Source organism: Falco punctatus (genome assembly GCF_963210335.1).
Source record: "Falco punctatus genome assembly, chromosome: 7".
NCBI lineage: Eukaryota > Metazoa > Chordata > Aves > Falconiformes > Falconidae > Falco > Falco punctatus.
In genome coordinates, this window is record NC_137587.1 from 55,345,292 (window position 1) to 55,369,185 (window position 23,894).

The window sequence follows — 23,894 nt, forward strand, 5'->3', positions numbered from 1 at the left end:
GAAATTTTGTAGGTGGTGACAGTGGATTGGATGGGTTAGGAGGACCAGGAGTACAACTTGGAAGCCCTGATAAGAAAAAGCGCAAAGCAAATGCACAGGTAAATTCCCTCTGGTTCTTTTACTTTCTTAATAAATAGTGCAGTCATGTTTGCTGGTATGACTAGCTTGCGTTGTTCAGAATATCAGTCTGTTCTCACAAATAGCAGTACCATGTAAGATATTTTAGTTGCATTGTGAAGCTGAAATCTTCATAATACTAGTTATTCTCACTGCAGTTATTTTAATCTCTGTAGGTTGCCAAAGTCCTATAAAGAGAGGAGCACAGTGAGACTGCCACAACTTGTATTTTACCCATATGGATTTGATTCTGAAACAGGCTTTCTTTTAATGACTTTGTAGCCCTTGGTAGAATTCTGTATAGCATGAGTAGTTGCCATGAGACTACTTTTCTTCTTACCTTCATTCCAATATGTGTAGGTTTGTGGGCTAATGGATCAGTACAGTTTGTTAATGCTTTGACCAAACTCTTGGCATGTTCCCCAAGTGATTTTCAAGCAAATGCTATGAGGCAGGTTCGGCTCCTTTCCAGTGAATCCTTGCAATTTGGCATTTCTATACAGTTTCTGTTTCCAGGGAAGGAAGCCTGAATACAAAACATTTAAAGCAATTAGATATCTGTAATGCAGAATTGTCCTTTGTTGTGTTCATTCAGCTTCGAGTGAGAGTATCTGTTAATTTGGTACTGCCTAGCGAGAGTAATTTTATTTATGTAGGTCACACAGTTTCTTTCTGTTAGGCCTATCCAGATTCCATTGAGATGTGGATTTGCTGTCTTAATTTTTGTTTTGTTTTAAAGTAGTCATGGTGAAACCTGCTCTGAGAAATATTCAGTTAATTTAAGGGGTTTGGGCCTCCTTCTTGGTAGAGCTTTCCTTGTGTTCTGAAATGGTGATAACTGTAGAGGGCATGAAGATTAGTTTCCTCTCTTTTCTTACCAGGTTCAAGTTTTGTGGCACAGCAGAAGGGTTGTTTTTTGGTTTGTTTTTTTTTTTTGGGGGGGGGGGCAAAAAAAAAAAAAGTTTCTTAGTATTTAGGAGAAAATGCAAAATGCTTTCTGTGAGCACAGTTAGCATGAGGGTGAACTAGGCAGATGTTCCCCACAGGCTAGTCTAGAATGCAATTCAATTGTATAGCCACTCTGATGACATTTCAACAGCCTCTGGGCTCCATTAAAGACTTGATTTTACTTTTCTCTGTAACCAGAAATCCCTGTATTTTATACCTACTGACTATGCTTTGCAGGCTATCCACAATCACTGCATGCTCATAAGGGACACCTCTGTTTGGTACACAGAATATAGAAAATTCCTATATGCAGAGACCTATATTCTGTATACCTTTTTTTAGGGTTATAGTAACATTAGGTTTATATATCCTCAAAGAAGCGGGGTGTCTTAACAGATGTATATTTAGTTAAGTGAACCCAAAATGAAACTAAGGAAATGCTTCGAATCTGCTCTTCAACATTTGGAAATATTTTATACATGTGTTTAAGTGGCACGTGGCTTTCTGTATTGTTGCTTTTATGATGTAAAAGATTAAGAAATAGAAGTCACATATCAACTAGTATTTTCAGAAGCATGGTTGTGCAACTGCACAATTTTTAAAACACAGATTACTATAAATCACCATGTTATCCAGAGCCCAAACTCCTCTCTCACCTCTGTACTGAAATTTCAGACAGCCTGGCAGGGTACAGTGGGTGAGCTTTATGCAACAGCTGAACAGTTCTTTTAGCAGTAGTGCTGCTAATCCGGGACCTTTGTGCCTGGTCTGTCTTGCAGGGAAATACTAAAACTAATTTAAATGTTGTATTTAAAATATTTTTAGGGCTCATCATTTCCTCCTCCATCTGAATATGCTCCACCGCCGAATCCAAGCTCTGACCACCTTGTAGCTGCAAATCCGTTTGATGACAACTATAATACTGTGTCTTATAAACCACTTCCTTCAGGAAATCCATATTTTAGTAATCCTGGTTATCCTGGATTTGGAGGCTATAACACTTTCAGAATGCCACCTCATATGCTGCCCAGAGTGTCCTCGCCATATGGTGGTTCTTACTCCCTCAGAAACCAACCACATCCCCTTCCTCAAAACCCAGTGGGAATGGGTTTTAGTCGACCCCACTCTTTCAGCTTCAGTCCCCATGATAACCCAAGTTTTGGGAATCAACCACCTTATAGTGGTGTTCAGATAAATCAAAATGTCAATATGCCTGGTCAGCATTTCAGACCTAATCCTGGTGAGAACTTTGGCCATTCTGGTCAGATACCTCATCCTGATGTGCCATCTAACTTTGGTCCTGGAAACAATCCGAATTTCCCAAATTCGCAGCTAGAGTCAAACCATTCTTTTGTTCCTCCACCAAACACATACAACCAGACAAAATCATCAGCACAAAAGCAAGACTTTAGTCAAGGTGCAAGCAAAGCAGCCAGCCAGAACACTGCTGCTCATCAGCATCATCACAGGACAGAGGACATTGTGAGTCAAGGTAACAGTGACCTAAAAAATGTTACTCGAAACAACAACGTGGTAAATCAGGATAATAGCCATTCGAATAATGCTGATAACACTAACGCTGGCCATTCAAATGGGACTCAGAGTAAGTCCCGACAGTCTCGAGGTACTGCTGAAGGATGCAACTCTGAAAAGAGCAGCAAAACACCCCTTCATCCCAGTCGTCACGGTCACTCGTCCTCTGAACCCGTCTATCCATGTGGAATTTGTACACATGAAGTTAATGATGACCAGGATGCCATCCTGTGTGAAGCCTCTTGCCAAAAATGGTTTCATCGGATCTGTACAGGCATGACTGAGTCAGCTTATGGCCTTCTTACAGCAGAAGCGTCAGCCGTTTGGGGTTGTGATACTTGCATGGCTGACAAAGATGTCCAGTTAATGCGTACAAGAGAGACTGCAGGACCACCTGTGTTGAATACGGATGGCTAACAACGTCAGTTGGTGGTAGTGATTGAAATACTTGCTATGAAGATTTGGTTACAAATTGGGTACTTCACTTTCTGCAGACAATCAGTTGTGTTTGATTGCTGTAATCTTTTTTTCCCTAGTCTGTTTTAATTCATAAACTTCCGTCTCATCTTTTGTACTCTTAGTTTTATGTGTGCTAATGTTTTGCAGGATGGAATATTTTTTTGTTTCTGATTAAAACTGTAAAACATAACTGACAACTGATCAGAAGTAGGATGTGCATTGCCAATTTTATTGAAGGCAAAAATGTGGCTGTATGAATAGCCCCTAATTTGCTAGTGTTAATGTGTTAACACTAGCATTTAGTGCTTGGATTTAATGGTACTATATTTGCAAGTACTCATTACGTTGAATGTCCATTACTGATGTTCTTGCTATCCTTTCTTTGAATATAGTGGAGATGATGTGGAGGAATGTGCAGTGCTAATAGTTTTTATTTTAGGGTAAATACAGAGAATTTTGTGTATGCTTTTTCCTATTTTTGAACTAAAGCATTAACACACTATTCACAAATAGATGACTTCATGCTTAGTAACACAATGAAACCCACTAAACTCTTATACATTTATATTTCCTTGAAAAGGCAATGATCTCGTTTGACTTCTCAGCACATACTTGCTGGAGACTCTTGCTAGGTCTTGCAGTATTTGGTAATAGTTACAAAATATGATTACATTGGAAAAAGAACACTTCGAGTTTATGAAGTCCAGTGCTTTAAATCTAGAGAATACCAAAACTAGGGTTGCATATGTAACCTTAATTCATTTATCTTAAACACATACTTTAGGATACAGTCTCTGCATCTGTCACGGTTGTGCAGTCATGCACCTCTCTCTCATCGTTTCTCATTGATGGTTCCAGCCTCCCACCTCGGTGCTGCCTGCGAACTGTGACTGGACCAGTGCAGGCAAAGTTTTGCCTGTCTCCTGGGGCTTTCAACGAGAGCCTGCTCAGTCATCCTGAGCTTAGACAGTCCACCTGGCATGAAGGAGGACGCAGAGCAACGGAGTGTGCTCAGCACAGGCTCTGAGTTGCAAGATAATTTGGCCAGCGAAGTCTTAAAACTGAATTCCCACCACTGCGTCAGCCAGTTTGTTAGTGAGGGGGTGGGACATCTAGGGTGAAGAAAACTAGCTTTCGCATCAGGTGAGTTTAGCTCACATCAGAAGCAAGTGATCAGAAATTTAGCTTCTTTGCTAAACTTGATATCCTGTTGACAAGTATGAATGGCACTAGAGCTCCACATGTGATGCTAAGAATTTTATTTTAATATGGGTAATTTGATCTTACTCTTGATCTCAAAGCCCTCTCCTTTTTTTTTTTTAATGTGGGGAAACATCAAGCTTTGAAGACCTCAGCCTTAGCAGTGTGATAAAGTTGCAAACACAACTGAAAATGAGTGTTTCTTTAGAGAGAAGTGTTGGTTTAACTTAATAAAATGTGGCACTGTAATAACAGACCTTGCCTGTGATACCACTGTGCTGGAAACTTTTTGTTTTTAAACAGGCAACAATTAAATCATATGTCAAGCACTACAGGTACTAGTCACTTTCCCTAATGTGATCAATTGTTCGGATCTGTGGTGACAAGTGATGTAGGAGCCTATATAAATACAGTCATCTATATAAAAAGGTAGTTTGTATGGTAAGCTACACTAACGAGTGAAAAGTAAGACCTGTTTGCTAGTTCACCATTGTGTTTGATTTTAAATGGACTCTACTGTGGTACTTTTCCTGGAAGATACTGTGCAGATCTACATGACTGTCCTTGTTTTATTTTAAAAGTGAGAAGTTTCATATGCTCTTTTACTGGAGAAGTGCAGTATCGCCCTCCTTCTTTGTATTGCCTCTCATCAGGAAAAAGGAAATAATGTCTAAAATGTCACAATTCATATCTTGAGGATTTCCTGTGTGGAGATGTGAAGAAAGTGTAAGGCAGATCCAGGGCTTCTGTTTTCATCATTGTTTGCTTTAGTTAATACAGATACTAAACTTAATCTTGTTTTCTTAGAGGTGCGATATTTAAAAGCAAACAACAAAAAAAACCCAACCAAGCAACAACCTCTGTTAGAGAGAGTTATTCTTCAGTAGTTTTCCTAATGACTGACTGGCTGTTAGAATTTGCTTTTGGTATCTACAGTAGAAATTAAACCAAACCTTGTCTAGATAGATTTGTTCCTCTGGGAATCAATTTCATCTCTGCAATGATTTGCACTGTGGTGGTAGTGGAGTTGGTTGAGACCTACTGCAGTGTAAATGAAATAAAAATTCTTGCTCAGTGAAAATTCAACAGAAGCTCCAATGATGACGTTGTTACCCAAGCGTGCTGTTCACAATACCTTTCCCACACCTCATTCCTGTTGTGAGAAGATGTTCTCAGAAGTCCAAGTAATGTTTTAACAGTTGTTTTGGAGCAGACATTGTATTTAAAATAGCCATGTATTTCTTAATCTTTTCCTCAACCCTACACAAAGTTAGGCAAGTGTTTTCTGCATTAGCTAGCAAGACATTAGAATTTAAATATAGTGTTCTTACAAACTTGAAATCAACTGGAGTATCATTTTATAAGGCCTTAAATTGTGTATTTGTGATGATTTGTTTCAGTTTTTCTAAACTGGTACCATGTTGGGTTTGTAACCCGGTAAATTATCTGTGTTTGTTAACCTGCAAATTCAAGGCATTAGCAAATGCCAGTTGTATAAAATAGTAGTAAAAAAAACCCCAACAACACCAAACTTGTTATCACACTGATTGTAGAGATAGGACTGATTAGGATCTCCAAAAGTCATCCAGCCAATATGCTTGCCCTACTGATATACTCTTGGCATATCTGGACTCTTTATCTAGAGAGAGGGAGTTATACTTTGTTTTTCTCTGCACGTATTGACTAGTTAGTAGTTCAAGTATGCACAGGAAAAACAACAATCATGTTTTGTTAGTAAGGTACTAGGAAAATGTCAGCTGGTTAGAATTAGAAATTAGTTATAGAAGGGTGGGTGGGAGGGAGGGCTGATTAGAATAGGTGAGGTTTTTTTGTAATACTCTACATGAAACGATTTGTATTGAACTATCATGTGCTTCTTTCATGACTAGTGATTTAGACTGTACTCGTGCTGCACACCAAAAATATCACAAAGATTTTGTAAATCTTACAAACCTTGACATTTTTATGGGAAATGCCTGTGTCCTTTTAAAATAGCTCCTTGCCACGGTCAGAAATGCAGCCTATATAACCCGAAATGTTATTTTTTTTTTCTTTTCTTTTCCTTTTTCCCCCCTAGGCTGAAATAAATAGGTATAAACTAGACTGAACTGTCCTTAATACTTAGGGTTTTGCCAGAGACCAGTTTTGAATGAGAAAATATGTATTTTGCTCTTTAAAATAACTTGTTTTATTGGTGTCAGGTTAAGTGACAGTGCTGCATATAGGCTAGAGGGTAGATATCAAAAATTCTGTTTCTGTCTGTTTTACTGATCCCTTCTATAATTTGAGACAGGCAGGCTAACTGTTTATGCCTCAATCTCTTCTTTCAGAAGATCAGACTAACACTTCCCAAGGGTGTTTAGAGACTTAGCTATTATTAGAGGTGACAGAGGCTAGAGAAGGTAGTAAAGTTTGCTCTATTCAAAACAAAAGTATAATTTTGGGGGCTGCTCAAAGTAGAATATACTTTGTGACCTCTGAAGTTTTTCATCTAAGAACCAGTTTTGTAATCTCATTTTTCAGGCTTAATTTGAAGCGTGGGAGGATTAACGCAGTCAGGGGAACTGCATGCATGCAGCCGAGACCATTTCGGAGTGTTTGCAGTTCGGAGCCTATGATATTTGCAACTGAAATGCTTTTTATGGTTTGAGATTTTTACAAAATCAATGGTGTTCAAATGTAGCACTTTTTTAACATTTGTCTTTATTCCAACTTAATACAATGACACGTCTGCGTTAAATATGTCCCTTTCATTTTATAAATAAACATCGCCTGGCAGTAAAAGTATTGGTGTAACATTTTTAAAAAAGGAAGTCATGCTTCTTATCATGTTGTATGTGACTTAAATGATTGTTTCATATTAAAACTAATCTTTCCTTATGTACTGCTTAAATATACCTGTTTTGGGATATCAGTTCAGTACTTTTTATACAATCTTGAATGTGTTCCACATTGGTGACATGTATTTTTGCAACAACTTTTTTGTTTCGATTTTAAATTAGAGCATGTCTGAAGTAATACATGCATTAGTGCTGTGGTGTGTGGCAAAGTTACTGTACGTAATTCAAATTGGAAAAAAGTTTCCAGACTTTGTCCAACGTTAACCCTGTGGCCAGGGATTAAATTACTATGTAATACAAATTATTTCATATCACGATGTGTTTTAAGCTACTCTATGAAGTATGTGAAACATTATTGTTTATGGATTGGTAGCTGGTGTGGTATCTTGCATAGAATGAGGTATGATAGATGGTAGCAATTCATGGTAATTAAAACTGACTACCTTTCAGAACACACAGCACTTCTGTGCATTGTCATCTTGTTGCCATAACTGTTAGTATGAATTTCTTAATATTATCCACTGACAAATGGGTGAACATTTGGTAATAAGCTCATAGGTGTGAAAATTCTATTCTAACACTCTTTACTTGATTTACAAAACTTCATTTTTTTAATCTGTTGAATGTTGTCAGATATATGCAGGAGGCTGTAGAACTGGATGTATTTTAAAGTTATTCTGCGATTACTCAGTTTTGTCTGAAGCTTTCTATATTAGAATAGGCTCTTCCTTAAAATTGGAAAATTAAGTGTACTTAGTGGAAATCTTAAGGCAATATAACTATCCTACACTACATCTTCAGTTATGCACATTAACTTCTTTGTATGGAACTCCTCTGATTTCTTGTTGGCTTATGCTTTATATGGGAGTAAAGGGTTGCTTTAGTGCCCTAGTGTTGTGTGTCATCAGTTCTGAGGTAATTAATTTTGAACAGTGTTCAGCCCCTTGGAGGTGTTGACTGTAGCTTGAAGTATTCAGTCACCCTTAGTCTCCTGGTTCAGAAATGTTTTATCCCAAAATCGTAGGGAATACCTATTGTTAAAGTGTTTGCCATACATGATTAATTTTCCTTTTCATGTTCAAATAAACTGTCTCAAAATAATTTTTGATCCAACCCCACCTTTTTACTCGGAGGTTTGTGCACTGTAATTCAGGAATTGCTGTATTGGAGACAGTTTGCGATTGGAGTCATGAGAGGTGTTGTGTCTATTCCTAGACGCTCAAAGACACTCAAATCCTAGACACAGAAAGGATGGTCTAAACCTGAACTTCCATATAACTTATGGAGGGCAAGCTTTTAATATATTTTATATTTCTTCTTCCTTTTTCTTTTTTTTTTTCCTTCCCTTAATTGTTTTTTCTGAAATGTGAAATAATATGGAGTTGTTGAAGGATTTTTACTTAACAGACTGTCTCTTCTCTAAGCTTTTGTTTATGGCCTTTAGAGCAGACACTGTATATTTTAAGGCCTTCTGACTTGAAATTTTGTTGTCCACATTCTCCTTTCAGTGTTAAAGATGAGTTGAAAAAGGCAAGTTACCCATCTACTGCCATCCAAACAATGCAAAATAAATGATTAAGATTGTCAAAATTTAATTTTTTTGTTAATAATGATGTGATATTTTACCTTCTAGAAGAACATATATCAGAATCTGATTCAAGCGTTCTTGGAAAATGTATATGGTAGATTTTGTCCAGCACTGTATGTAACTTGCTTTCTGTCTGTTTTCAGTTTCTTTTAAAATAAAGATAACTTTTGCGGGGAAGTTGCCTATTAATCATGTAATGTCTAGATTAGCTCTTCTAATATTTTGTCTGTGCAAATGCATTTGGATTAGGCATAATCTCACAAGAAACGGTATGAGGTTGTATTGATCAGAAAAGGCAGCTCCTGCCTCTTTTGGAGAGGTCCGCTGTTCTTTAAAGGCATTAAACCGAAGTGACTCCAAAGCAGATTAGAAGAATTATTGCACAATAGACCCCATTTCTTTCTTACAGGATGGGAGGGAAGGCTCAGGCACTATTTGGCTAAACAGATATTTTTTTTTAGAATTCTCTGCACTTGGGAAGAGATTATGCAAAGAATGATTTATACTAATTAATAAAATTATTGCTAAGCTATTCCTGTTTGTTAAAATACCACAACTAACACATACCAAATCTGTACCTTACTAATAATTCTTAAAGGCAGCTGATATGGGTGGTCCCAAACCACACATGCCAAACAGTTCATTGGAATAAATAGCATCTTGTAGAAGAATGGCTGCAGAAGCATGGCCTTAGAATCTCTGAAGATCTGCACAATCCAGGCCTGGTATTAGAATAGGCCTGTAATCAGAATTGTACTGAAGTTGCTGTGCTGAAGTTAACAAGAAAGGTAGCCTTGAGCTGTTCTTGAATCCTGAGACCAAGGAATTATGTTGTGCCACCCGGCCGTGGCTGTAACAAGCTACAGCTGCTGGGAAAGCAGGTGCAGGGCCAAGAAAGATAGGGACCGGTATGGGAAAATAGGGAGTAACAAACTACAAGGCTGAAGCACAGCAACACAATTAGCTACATGGATAGAATGCTTATTTTAGTCATGATAATTAGGGGTGTGAGAACCGCGCGTGTTTAGAGACTACTAACCGATTATATTTCTGCTTTACGAATACGCATGTGTATCGGTTCTATATAAGTAGTGTTAGAAACTAATAAAGTTGAGCAAGATGCATAACTCATATTGAGCGTCTTCTTGACTCCAGCGAACCCTTCTTCCAACAGCATCTCATAAAATGTTCCTGCTTTTCTTAGAAAATATGGAGGGATGAGAGATATGAGAGAGGATTTAGAAAGGATGGGGGAGAAAAAAAGGTTATTTATTAAAGACAAGAAAATGTAAGATATTTAAGGGATTCCTCACACCCCACACCCCCCGTTAAAGCCTCTGAAGCCATTAGAAGTGAAATAATCACTGGAAGAGATGTATGTATGTATTTGCAACTGGAAGTTCCAGAGTATTAGTAATATTAATAAGATCTGACTGGAATATAAATCTCCATCCTTTGTAGCACAGGAGATAGGAATTTAAGTATAAAGTTTTCCAGGGAAAAATTTATCTCCCTTCACTACAAAGATTCTTGCACTTTTGACTCGTAAGTTGGTGCTAACTGAAGAAGGATCCTGAATGGACCTCTCTTCTGGTTTATTTTGCAAGTGTCATAGTGAGAACTCACTCATTTGTCCAAGTAAGCTGGCAGTGTGAAATGTGTGTGACATAGGTGGTGTTTCTGCAGATACACATCAATACAAGACTTTAAAGGTTGATCCAAGACCTTGCTCAGTCCCTTTTGTGTCCTTCTGCAGCTAAATCTGCTGCTTTGACTTAGAAATGTTAGTGACATTTACTGTGTCTTCTATGAGTGAAATACATAGCTTTGCATTGGAGATCTAGTTTTTAAGTAATAGACTTTTTTATTAATGTACTGGAGCTGTTTTGTGTAAATTCAGAACACCAAATCCAGGTAACCATAACTATGTCCTGTCTTGTAAAGTGTGCATACATAGCATGTTCTTTCTGGCAGGAATAAATAAAAAGCTGCTTCATTTCAGTATATTCTCTGTGATTAAACTAAAAATGACACCTGGATGACCAAGGTGGAAGACCAGCACTCCACAACTCTTAAGACTTCTGTTTTCCATGAATGAACTCTCCAAAACTGAAGGATACACTCTGGATAACTACAGCTGCCTTCTGGAGTGGTAGGAGATTTTGAGTTACTGTTACATTATAGTCATTTTAGCCAATGCTGCTATTGGAACACCCCGATTTACAACAAAACAAAACTCTATCCCCTCCAACTACCAACTCTTTGTTACTTCATCTAGGAAGCAGGCAAATAGGATTTTGACCACTATGTGCAGTTTTAGCCTTTCCATTTTCAATATAGTAGAACTGTGAAAGCTTTGGAGGTGAGCAAGGAAGATAAGGGTATGTAAAAGGAGTGTAAGTGAGGTAAGAATCTTTCTAGGAAAAAAGAACATCTCTTAGAGTGGAGAATGGTCTATAATGGGGGTCCTCAAACTTTTTAACCAAGGGGCCGGCGCACGGATGAAGTGCCAGGCAGTCATCTGCGGCTGCTTGGTTTCCCCCCCCAACCCCCGGCGGGGGGTGGGGGGTGTGTGGGGCGGGGGGGTCTGTAAATACCGGGGGACGGATTGAGGACCCTGGGGGGCTGTATCTGGCCTGCGGGCTGTAGTTTGAGGACTGGTCTATAAAAAATGAATGGCACAGAAGGGGTGTTTAGAACTTCCTTGTTTCATCATTGTCTGCACTTGCCTGAAGTTTGTCTTGCAATACAGACAACTAAGAGATATTAAATAAAGGTAACGGGGAATCTTTCCTCAGCTTATATTTACTTATTAATTTTATCTTACAGTTTCTTAGACTGATAGCAGTCTGTTTATGGAGACATCACGGTGTAAGTCTAGGCTCAGAACTATAAACTACAGAAGTCTCTTTTGCCACTGCAGCTGACAGCAAGGCTCCTTATGCCATGGTGCAGGTCCTGCTGTAAGTCTGAAAACGCGTCATGCAAGGTTTAAAAAAAAAAAAATCACATGCCAAAAAGACCTGAAGTAAGTCATTTTTACTTTCAATTAAATCTCTTTCCTCTTGTACTTTTGAATGCTCTTGGAATGAGGAATATAATTCAGTACTCAGATTCCATTCTGTGCAAGCATTCATCCAGATGATATTGATGTGAATGACTGAAGGTGAAGAACAACCCAGGAATAATATCAGTTGCAATGGATTTCTTGCTCTGAAAAAAAGTTTGAAACCTCTGTGAGATCTACTTTTATACATATATATATATATATAACTAAATAGTAACCACTATCATTTGAACACTGCTTTGGAATATATGTAATAGAATATAAAAATTAAATCTTCAGTGATATACATACGAAATCTTAGCCAATGTGTGCAATGTTTAACTCAATTTTTCTTCATCATATTTTAAAAGAAAGAAAACGGGGGAGAGTAGACTCCTTGATTCTGGATCTTTTCCAAATAGTTCTAAGTAATTGTATACTTTTGAGGAACTTAAACATACTTGAACGTTTATCCAAATGTGTTTGGCTTGCCTTTCAACCCATGTTCCCCAGCAGCAGTTGCTTTCTATAAGCTAGACTTTATTTTGGCAGATACAGTGTTACTGTTTGTTTGAGGAAAGTTGAGCAACAATGTGCAAACTCCCTCCCGGGTGTTTGGCAAAGACAGCGAAATAAGACAATATTGCGAGGCACTAGCACGGAGCTGCCAGTATGACCTAACTATTTTTGGAGGACATCTGGAAGTTTCAGCGTCCTGCTAAATCAGTCCTCAGATGTAATAGTTTTTATCAGAGATTCTCAAATTAATAGTTGTCTCTCTTTATGGAAATGTATTTGGATAATCGGAGCCGCATTCCTTCCCGCCATGTGTAGGTGGGAGTGATGCAGACCAGGAGCGCCTTGCCCTTGCCGTGCCGGTCGGCGGGCCGTCAGCTCATCACCGAGCGGCCTGCGCCGTTACCGTGCGCCCTGCGGTGCGCGGCGAAGAGCGTCCGCAGGCGGCACCCCGGGGGCGGGCGGTCCGGGCCGCGCCGGCTCGCAGCGGGCCGCGGTCACCCTGTGCCGCCGTTCGGCGGGCGGGCCGGCTGCGGCGGGGCGCTCTTCGCTGGGGCTGCCGCCGGCTCCCGGGGCCGCCGCCCTTCCGCGACTGCCGCCGTGTTCCAGGGGAGCGGCGGGAGGCCCTCGGGGCATTTCCCGGCCCCGCCGCCCCCCGCGGGCCGGCGCCGCCGAAGGCCGCGGGTGGGCCCTGCCAGCAGCTTCCGGGGGCGGTGCGGGGGGCCGGAAGTGGCCTCGAAGAGCACCGGAAGCTCTTCTGCCCCTAGCAACGGCGGCGGCGCGGCCGTAGCGACGGGGCCGCCATGCCCGTGTGGCTGCGGGAGTACAGCTGGCGGCAGACCGCCTCCGCCGTGTACCTCTCGCTGCCCTTGCGCGGCGCCCGGGTCACCGCCGCCAACATCTTCTGCACCGAGCAGTACCTGAAGGTGGGCGGCCGCGCAGCACGGCGTGCGGGCCCTGCCGTGGGATGTGCCGCGCCCGCGGGCCTGTGGCTCGGAGTCACTTTATGGCTCTGTTAAAAAGCACATGCTTCATACGCCGTGACGTTAAGCGTATAATATTTTGTAACAGTTACGCTACAATCTCTTTTTGTATGCTGCAGGCTGTTACGTACCTGTCCCACTAGAGATAATGGCTTTGCCACTGTTGATTCTCCTCCACATTAATAATGCTCTTGCTACTCAATAGGTGCTAGCTGCCTTTTCTCTTGTAAATGGCCTGAATTAGACACTCTGCTTATACTATGAATAATAATCCTAAATTTGAGGTCCACGGCTTCTGTTGCAGTGCTGAACCAACTTTTTCAATCTTTTTTATCCGGTCTCACAACATGCATAACCTCCCTACTGCATACCAAGCAAATCAGTTTTGTCAATAGCACATGTTTCTTGAGGTTTGCTGTATGCTTGTACTGAGTATTTTGAATATGTGAGATTCAATTCAATCTTTTTAATATTGGTTCAAATTAATTATCTTTTTATAGGTAAGCATCCCTCCTTTCTTATTTGAAGCCGTTTTATATGCTCCTATTGATGACACAAATAGCACAGCAAAGATTGGAAATGGAATCATTTTCTTCACTTTGTATAAAAAAGAAGTGGCCATGTGGGATTCCCTAACTCTAGTAAATGGTAAGTTCCTTAATGTGAAAATTAGACTGAGTGTTAAGAAACACAAACTGTGAAAAAACTTTACAAGCTATAATGAGCAATGTGAAATTTCTGCTGCTAGATATCTGCGAAGTTAAACATTGTTCTTCATTTTAAAAATAGAAAGCGTATGAAAACAGGCACAACATCTACTGGCTCTAATGTGCACAAAACAAAAAGAATTTTTTTGTAAAACTTACATTGTGTGTGTGAGCAAATCTGAGTTATTCTTTTTTAGAGAAAAGCTTGTGGAATTTGAACTGTGTTGTGTTTTCCTAGACTAAGTAGCTAAAGGAATCCTGTTTTTATGAATATGGTATGTAACGTCAGACATTCACGCCTAAATCACTAAAATAATTTTTTTTTTTAAGCTGACAAGGAGAAACTGCAATATCTGAGAGAGAATGCTGTTCTAAAAGCTCATGAAAAGGCAAAAGAGGAGGCAGAAGCAAAAAAAGTTGCAAAGCAGGAACACAAAAAATATGCTTTGGAGGCCACAATGAAGGTAAGGTTAGAAAGGACTCTACAGCACATGTACAGGTAAACAATTACCAACTAATCTGGCAGCTGCTTGCTTAAATGGACCTTGAAAAATATGAAAAACACTCATTTTTATTACAGTGGTGGAGAACCTTGTTATTTAATTGTACTTAAAACACATTTATTACCAAATATGAAAATGATACAGAAAAAATACTTAAAAGTTGCCATTTTCCATTAGTAATACTACTGAAAATTTTCGGTGAGGCGCTCAGATTTTTGTCAGTTAAAAGGAGACTACAGTTATATGGCAAAACTGTAATCCTTTCTGGCCTTGCATCAGCGCAAGTATTTAGTCATTTAGCACTGTCAAAAATAATGTTTTTTTTAAAAAAATCTTATATTTTATTGTTATATTTTCTATCAGACTTGCTGTTCATTTCTTTTTGTGTGTGTGTATCTCTGTCATTCTGTGTTTTATGTATATTTTATGTGTATTTATTTTCAAAATTTTTATGTATGTAAAAAGTCTGGTCACTTCATTTGTGTTTAAACAGATTTTTTTAAAGTATACAATGAAATTTTAAGACTGCTTATGCAACTTGGACCAAAATTAACTGCAGTTAGTGACTTTCTGAGTAGTGATGTTGTATCTATTCTGCCTATGTAATAATCTCAAAGAGGAGAAATAAGAAATAATGTATTAAAATGAAGCTGTATGTTTTACATTTCTGTGTATTCCAGAGATCTGTGTTGATACATGGCTAGGATTTTCATTGTTTAGAAGTAAAACTTATTTCTGATTGGTCCTGATGTGACTTTTAAAAGCTAATCAGAAATCTTTACTCTCCCAGTAATTTTTAGGCTTCTTTCATGATGCTTTGCTTGGGAAAATAATGGTAACTTTTACATAGTCGTGTTGTTATGATCAGGGATGTCTCATAGGTTTATCATTCAAACAGCTAGAAGAAGCAGAAAGGAAAAGAATTGAAGATCTGAAAGAAAAGGAGCGTCGGAAGGTTACTAAGGAGTTGGAGTTATGGAAAAAACAGCAAAGAGATGCTGAGAAACAAAAGAGGGTACAAAAAGAAGGGGAACTGCATCAACAAGCAGAGCAGTTAAAGGAGAGGAAAAAGGGGGAAATGAGCAAAGCTAGGATTCCTACTGAAGGAACTTCTAAGACTGGACTCAAACCTACTGGAGGTTGTATTATTGAAGTGTGTTTTATCACTCTTTAAAGTGTGGATGTAACTTTGTTCCTAGATATTTCTAATTCATCATTTGTCTTTGTCTCTACCATAAGGAACTAATTCTTCTCCCTTGCAGTTATTTTAGTGTCTTTATTTTCACGCAATTTGTTGAGCTAAAGCATGTGAGTTCTTAGCTCTCGTTTAAGTCCTTGGAAGTATGAGGACAGGTTTTGTTCTAAGCTTTAGAAAAGCAAACCAGAAAGCCTTTCTGACAGTGTGATGCTGATTTTCTGAGGGTGGAGTTCATATTACCCTAAGTTACCTAACTGCCGGTGTTTACAGAAATGTATAGTTTCCTTTTGCTCTCTCTATCCCACATCTTGACCACACAGAGAGCCAATTCAGGGAACTAAACCAACAGGAAATATTTCATTTTTGTTTTGTTTCTATGTTTTGATGAGGTTACTTTTAGCTCTTGCAGTTGCCCTGTCGGAGAATCGTGTAAGTGACAGAGATAGTGGTGTAAGATGAGTTTAAGGTAATATGTGACAGATAATGTAGCCAGTAAATAGATGTCACGATACAGAAAGAACAAACATTTTTTGAACTTACTCTTCAAAAGAACAAGTCTAAACCTTTCTCCAGCTGTTAGAGGTGTAGTTCAAATGTGCAGAATTTCTGTATTAGGTGTACTTTGGACTTTGGTAGAAAACCAGAAAAATCTCTTTTGCTTCGTTTTTCATTTCCGGTACTCCAATTCTTTTCATAGGTCATGGTTCCTATAGTATGTTTTCAGAAGATTTAAAGGAAGAGCAGTTACCAGCTCCTCGATCTGCTGCTACAATTAAAATCAACTTTACATCACGAGTTTTTCCTACAGCTCTGCGAGAATCTCGTGTCGCAGAAGAGGAGGAGGTGAGGATCGTTCTCTGTTTTGGTATGACGCTTCAATGTCTTCCAAGGTGGTGAATTATTTACTGTGTATTCAGTAAGTTGACAGAAATGTTACCTGTGATATGGAAACTTACCTGTGCAAGATTCTTCACTTCCAAGGAAGGCTGTTCTTATTTAAATTAAGATTATAAGAAACACTTTTATATAAAAATTATTTTCACCAAATGTGATTGTGTAGATTAATAAACAGCATGTTCCTTTTTTGGAGAGGGGAAGAAAAAAAGGCAGCAATATTGATTGAATTCCTCAAAGTACAAAATTTGAAATGTCTTTACTCTTATATTTAAGATTCTTTAAGTTCTGTCTTCTTAAAAAGAAGCTTACAGTTAGCTCTTTGAAGTTCTTTTGAATGAACACAAAGAGGCATTTGGAAGTTCCAAAACAAGCAAGCAAACAAAAACATAGTTAGGGGTGCAGTAACCTTACTTCTCACATAGTAATAAAATAATTGGGGGAACTTGGAACTTTTTCAAATGTGACATTATTTCATATTTTTCTCTGTTCAAAATATGTGGCAAATAGAATTCTTTTCATAGGAGTGAGTGAACAGATGAAAGCAAAATCCTTTTTTGGATTTGAAGTTTCCTTCAGAAATAATACTTGCATGTTGTATATTTGCAGTGGCTATGTAAACAAGCAGAAGCTCGAAGAACAGTGACTGCTGATTTGTCTGAACTGGAAGATTTAAAAGAAGAGGAGAAGAACCCAGACTGGTTAAAGGACAAAGGAAAGTAAGTTAGATTCCATTTGAAGATGTATTTAAAATGAAATGTTAGTTATATAGTGTGCGACTATTGTTTAGTTTTGATATTTTCTAGTTATACTGGACACAGATGGTGAATGTCTGTGTAGTAGAGAATTTATTGATGTCTTATGGTGTTTGAATCTGATAAAGTCATGAAATGCAATTGCTGAAGCTCACGATGGACAAAATCATTGTGAACACATAATGCCGATTCTTCTATGAGGACAGTTAATTCAGTGCAATATTATACCTGGGTGGATTTCCTTTAATTTTTCCTTTTTATTGAGAGGTTAAACATCTGTCTAAAACCAGCTTCAGGAATTTGATAATAATATTGGTATATTTATACAGCTTTCAAAATTAGTCCTGTGTCTGCATGGACATGTCCAGCTCTTACTGTTCTTCATTGGTTTTGAGCAGTGACTATTTTTATTGTGTGTCTGTATGCTATATTGTCAGCATCAAGTCTGACTGAACTTCAGCTGTGTTGTTCTCAGAAAAAGCTATCAATGGCCGTTTCCAAGGAGAAGCTGCTAAAACCACAAATTTTTGAAAACAAATTGTTAACAAGAAGTAGGTATTTATTTTGTGATTTATCACCTTGTTTAAAGTGCATGTTTTGCTTTTTGTTTTAAACTTAGCAAAATGTTTGCAACGGGCAACTATCTTGCAGCTGTAAACGCGTATAACCTCGCAGTGCGGCTAAACAATAAGCTTCCCCTACTGTACCTGAATCGTGCTGCTTGCCACCTTAAACTGAGAAATTTGCATAAAGCTATTGAGGATTCCTCGAAGGTATAAATATATGGGCTCTCAGACCGTCATCTTATATATGATTGTGATTTACTACTGTGATGCTTCTGTTTCAAGCAGATCTGTGAAGCTTCGCTAGTGCAATTCAAAATTTTTAAGTTCAGAATTGATATAATGAAGCCATGGTGAAATATTAAAATTTGATAGTGATTAATTAATGAACTTTCACAGATTTAAACCAAACCAAAACAACAACAAAACCCTCCAAACCGTGCTTCCACACATTTGGGATGAATGGCCATATGTTGACTCAGTACACATTTCTTTACAGGTAAAATATTGCAGCAATATATACACTTGAAAAAAAAAAGACAACTTTGAACTGAAAAGAAAGAAAATACAGATACCTTTTGTATTATGTTGTGGTGTTCTTCGTTTGGTGGGAGCTAAAAAAAAAAGGGTGGTAGTAATGAGAAATACCTTAATAAAAAAAACCCCAACAACCAAAACTCAACAAACCAGACATTTTTAAAGGAGGGCTGTATCATCTGGATGTTTTAGCAGCTGTTATTTGTGCAATGAGAGAGGAGTGATCTTGAATGGCACCTGAATAATCCGGAGAAAGTTTTCCCATAATTATTATTCTTTGAACTAGTAAGTACTTGAGGCTTGAAACTTGTTTTTTTCTAGTGACTACAACAACACAGGTGCTTTTATAGGGCTGGGGTTTTGGGTTTTTTTGTTTTTTTTTTTTGTTTGCTTTTTTTTTTTGTGGCATGGTATGCAGTATCGTGTATAAAGACAGAATACATTATTTGACTGCAATAAACATTTATTGCAGTATTTGTCCATTTTTAGCCATGGCAATGAAACTGTATTTAGCAAAATGTAGTGTGACAGATATAAATCTTGATGAATAGATTCACAAGCCATATAGTTAAATTTGAATAGTTATTTTCTATTTCTATTTGAATAGTTATTATGTTGCTGTATAATAATAGTAATTAGGTGAGAGAAGTGTGTGTAAATCAGAAAAACACTATAATGAAAAATCTACCGCTAAAGATACTGGGTGTTTTCATTTGTAAAGGCGCTAGAACTATTGACACCACCTGTTCCCGATAACGAGAATGCTCGAGTGAAAGCGTACGTGAGACGTGGAACAGCATTTTGTCAGCTGCAATTATATACTGAAGGTGAGACCTTGATTTTGTGAAAACATGCACATGAATTTATGGTGACGTGACAGTAATTCAGTTTAGCTCAATGAGAATGCTCACACCTTTATTATTTCAGAAGGAATGTCAAAGGAGGCCAAACAATCTATGTCTCTTTGTTATGAACCTTTATACTGTATTCCTTAATTTATTATTATTATTATTTATTTACTGGCTAATTACAACTGCACTTGAAAAATCTTTACAAGTTTTAAGAAAATAAATTGTACCCTTAAATTAAAGAGTATAAATTAGTTTTTCCATTGAGGAAAAGGCTTTAGCAAGTTGCATATCCTCTGTTTGATCTGCTGGGTCAGTCTTTCCTTATGTAATGGCCAGCTATTGACCATAGCAGCTTGGTGGCCATGGAATGTATTAGTGAGGAATGATTGGAAGGTCAGAGATGAGGTATTTGCATTGGGAAGCATTCAGATGTAGGATGCAAACTGATATAAAACTAGGTTGTGCTAATTTTGCTCTTCATGAAGCAATGTTTTGTTGGTCTTGAGATTATATTTACAGTATTTCCAATTATAGAACAAATTAACTAAAATATTTCTATAATATTTGCTTGTGAAGTGCTTAGTAAATGTATCTTTGTGGCATGATGTATGAAACCTGTATTGATGAGCAAAATGTTTCATCAAGAAAATACCTAAATTAAGTGTCCTTACTGAGTTCTCCAAGACTATCAGTTTAGTTTTGTAAGGCAAATTTGCAAGTGGAAGTCGATAACACAAAGTGAAGTATATTCAAAACAGCAGTGTTGAAATACTAAGCTTTTTCCCATTGTTTACCTTTTTCTACCTATAAATCACTTTGTCATTCCCTTACAGCTTTATTTGCACTTGGAAACCTTAGAAAAAAGAGAACAAGATTTTATTTTACTTCCTGTACTCATGGCTTGCTTTTCGGCCCCCCCTCCCCCCCCCCCGCCCCGCCAAACTCTAGTATTCACAGTTCATGTCTTTTTTTTGTTTTGTTTTCATGCACTTTCATTCTGTGACTCAATTTTTCTCTCTTCTGCTGAACACGTTTGAACACTCCCCTCATGCATGCACGCACACAGGCACACACGCACACACACGTGAATGAAGTTCTGTTTTCATGTTTCAATACCTGGAAATGTTTACATAGCCATGTTTCCACTAAAATGGTTTGTAAAATAATGTAAACAAAATACAAATTTATTTACTGAAAAAAGTTAAACCTAACATCATTCTGATTTCATCTTGCTCAACAGCAAAACTCAAGATCAGTATTTTATGTCTATGACTAGAGAGCAGTTATTTCCAGTTAGTTGCTGAAGAGGATGCTTTTCTTGCATTATTGATTGACATTCTTATTAATGTATCTATATTAGGTCTCCAGGATTATGAAGCAGCTCTCAAGATTGATCCTAAAAATAAAACTATAGAAGAAGATGCTGAGAAGATTCGAAACCTAATTCAAGGAACAACACAGGATTCTTAATTTAAAAAAATTAAAAGGAGGTTTTTGACAGGAACGCCTTTTGAGGGCATCAGAAGGAATCTTTAATATGTTGTCAACTAGACATTTTTCTGTTTCACTCAGAACACCTACAGTATTGGTAAAAGATTGGATATATGAATTACTATTTTTGGAAAGTATAGTATTATAACAAATACGATTAGATATATTTTGTATCATTTTGATACAGTTGTAATGTTTTTGCTTTCTCTGAAATATTGGTGGGCCAAATATTAAAATATGCTTTTGGGACTTGATTTAAAGTTACTCATAACTAAATGAAATATTTGCCTGGAAATATCTCCTGAATCTAGACAACGGATTTTCAAACAACTTCACTAGCTCCATATAGTCAACACTTGTTAGCTTCTTGTCTTTTTGTTCTCCACCAAAGCTGAAAAAGTTATGTGTTATATGATTATGGTTATATGCTTTCCTCTTTTCCTGTTGTTCATAGTGCTTGCTGTATCTGAAACTAAGACCGTGAATATATATGCTCTAATTCAGGCATCTAATTTGGAAAACCTCCACCTGGAAGCACAGAGGTAGATACTATGTAGTGCAGAACATTCTTTTTAACATTAAGTAAGGTACATTGAATATTTTCAGACTATTATGAAACATTTGTTTGGGCTGACCGAACAAGGTAATTGGAAAAATTATAAACCTGTGGTGTTGTATTGTAGTGTAGTGGTAGATTAATCCTGTGATAAGTTGTCCTATCAATGAATATGACTTACTACTTCCATCCTACTACAATTAGTAATCTTACAGTGTGGCTGTACAGCATATTCTGTAAAAATCAAAACCGTTGTTATTTATATGACAATATATACTTTTCTTGAGCTAGCATTTTAATTTGTACTCTGTTAACATTGGCCAGTATCTCATGAATACTGGTGTGATTAAAGATTCTCAAAAAAGGTACCATCCTAGTAACATTACAAGTGTTGTAAAGTTACATGACACTGTGCTTTGAAGCCCTGCACCTGTTGTTTTTGATAGTGGAAGAATGTTAATATAAAATTGTATTGTTTATATATATGTTAGTATTTGTATTCTTGAGACACTGGACTTGAAATGGTTCTGTTTTGTTAGGCATTTTATCCAAAATGTGACTGTTTCAACTACACTCCTTTCAGTGGCAGCTTTAGCAGATGTCTGAATTTTGCACATCAGTCTGTTCCCTGAATACCATTTATGACTGATTTCTGTCTTCAGGAGAAAATATTTATTGTGCAGATGTATGTTACTCTGTGTAATTTTTGTACTCTTGGAACAGGGAGAAGGTGGCAGGCGTCGCTGCCAGCTGCTTTACTTAGAGCCTTGAGAGGAGCGCTGAAGGTGAGCCAGAAATGTCTGGGGTAGCTGCTGTTCCTTCTTTCCTACAGATACCTACCGCGCTGCAATGGAAGGGGGTGAAAATACCTTTTTTTTTTTAATAGCAGTTGGAAGGAGGGCAGTGCAGGAGCTTTAATGCCTCGTTTGAGTGTAATGGTATACTTGCCAAAATACGACTCATTCTTTCTTATAATTACTGAGGGGAAGGTGGGGCTAAAGAGGAGAGACACTGGCAGTGGGGGAAAACGATATGCTAAGAAGCAGATGCTGATTGCAAGTTCCTGATTTTCTGTGTTCGTTCCAGAGCCTATTAGAACAGTCTGTATACATCTGTATAGGCTGTTTGAATTGTAGTGATCTGTTATAGCTACTCAAGGCTGTTTTTGATGTAGACAGGCACCTTTTTCTACTGCTGTGAAATAGAAATGATATCTGCCTGTTTAATCCGATTATATTGGGAGCAAACGGATGCTAAACTTTTCGATACTTAAGCTGACAGTATGTACACCGTATCAGTCATATGTGTTATGGTATTATGTCCTGAGACGTAGGAATGTGGAGACTAATTTTAAGTTTTACAACCAGAAAATACTTTAATTAAAACAAATAAACCTTGAGGTCAATGTCTCTTGCACTTAATTATTTTTAAAAATTAGAGTTCCACATTTATGATACCAGTTTCACAAGTTTTAATTTTACGGGTTTAGGCCTGATTGGGAGAAGTGTCTTCAAATGGGTTACATCCTTTTTGATACGTCTTATTCAACTCATATGCTGGTTTTGGCTGGGACGGAGTTAATTTTCTTCATAGTAGCTGGTATGGGGCTGTGCTTTGGACTCGGTGTTGAAAACGGTGTTGATAACAGAGGGATGTTGTAGTTCCTGCTGAGCAGAGCTCACACAGAGCCAAGGCCTTTCTGCCTCTCACACCCCAGCAGCGAGCAGCCTGGTGGGGGCAGCAAGAAGTTGAGAGGGAACACAGCTGGGACAGCTGAGCCCAACTGGCCCAAGGGATATTCCACGCCACAGAACATCATGCTCAGCACATAAAGCTGGGGGAAGAAGGGGTGTGGGGGTGGTGTGTGTGGGTGTGTTGGGGGGGAGGTGTGTGTGTGTGTTTGTTTGTTTGTTTGTTTGTTTGTGAGTGATGGCATTTTGTCTTCCCAAGTAACCGTTACATGTGGTGCAGCTCTGCTGTCCTGGAGGTGGCTGAACACCTGCCTGCCCACGGGAAACGGTGAACGAATTTCTTGTTTTGCTTTGCTTGTGTGCATGGCTTTTGCTTTACCTATTAAACTGTCTTTATCTCAAACCGCAAGTTTTCTCACTTTCACTCTTCCAATTCTCTCCCCCATCCTGACATGGGGGAAGTGAGTGAGCAGCTGTGTGGGGCTGGAGTGATACCACAACAACCCAGCAGATATTGACAGTTATTCCCAGAATGACTGAAATAACAGTCAGGTTTGTTTTCTTAAAGCTAAGTGTCTAGTCTAAATCTATGATAAAAGGATGGAGACGCATTTTTACAGAGTGTGCTGGAAATTGGGGTAGTCATATACCCTGCTTCTGTCAATGGCACAGTTGAAATAATGATCTTGGAATGACCCACAAGTGAGTAAGTGTTTTGAAAAGGTTTGATCCAGTGGATGAGAAATACAGGGTACCACCTGTGAGACAGGTGGTGTAGCACCATATTCACTTGAAGCTGTTGTTTCAAACAGTAAAACCTGAGGCTTTGTTAGAGAACCATGGGTCATGAGTGTTGCAGGGGTCAGCATCCGGGAAAACACTGGGTTGCCAGGATTTGTACAGAGGCAGATGAGGAGA

The 23,894-nt window shown here is 38.3% G+C and overlaps 2 protein-coding genes across 5 annotated transcripts in view; both read left to right on the top strand.

The window, feature by feature from the left end:
• Positions 1-8,862, top strand: part of PYGO1 (pygopus family PHD finger 1) — a 30,301-nt gene extending 21,439 nt beyond the window's left edge. The window contains exons 2-3 of the mRNA XM_080396666.1: positions 13-98; positions 1,891-8,862. Coding sequence (XP_080252792.1) covers positions 13-98; positions 1,891-3,015 — 1,211 coding nt within the window. The 3' untranslated portion in view covers positions 3,016-8,862. The remainder of the gene's footprint in view (positions 1-12; positions 99-1,890) is intronic.
• Positions 8,863-9,942: 1,080 nt separating this feature from the next.
• DNAAF4 (dynein axonemal assembly factor 4) lies at positions 9,943-23,140 on the top strand. 4 transcript variants are annotated; one of them, XR_013929662.1, is made up of 10 exons: positions 9,943-13,173; positions 13,731-13,878; positions 14,268-14,401; positions 15,339-15,579; positions 16,336-16,481; positions 17,142-17,251; positions 17,907-18,060; positions 19,109-19,214; positions 20,599-21,271; positions 22,009-22,070. XR_013929662.1 is itself a non-coding variant. In XM_080396664.1 (9 exons), the coding sequence occupies exons 1-9, from the start codon at positions 13,051-13,053 to the stop codon at positions 20,706-20,708; spliced, it is 1,272 nt and encodes a 423-aa protein (XP_080252790.1). In that variant the 5' UTR covers positions 9,943-13,050; the 3' UTR covers positions 20,709-23,140. The 4 variants fall into 4 exon arrangements, 2 of the variants coding, with proteins under 2 accessions (XP_080252790.1, XP_080252791.1); XR_013929663.1 differs by lacking the exons at positions 17,907-18,060; positions 22,009-22,070 and adding an exon at positions 18,250-18,672 and having other exon boundaries at positions 20,599-20,617; XM_080396664.1 differs by having other exon boundaries at positions 20,599-23,140.
• Positions 23,141-23,894: the final 754 nt, after the last annotated feature.

What these genes read in the sequence shown, in the direction of transcription:
- DNAAF4 (XM_080396664.1), top strand. Translation starts at nt 13,051, where the DNA reads ATGCCCGTGTGGCTGCGGGAGTACAGCTGGCGGCAGACCGCCTCCGCC. An exon ending in GCACCGAGCAGTACCTGAAG is followed by an intron (nt 13,174 to 13,730) that starts GTGGGCGGCCGC and finishes ATCTTTTTATAG; the next exon opens with GTAAGCATCCCTCCTTTCTT. An exon ending in CTTTGGAGGCCACAATGAAG is followed by an intron (nt 14,402 to 15,338) that starts GTAAGGTTAGAA and finishes TCATTCAAACAG; the next exon opens with CTAGAAGAAGCAGAAAGGAA.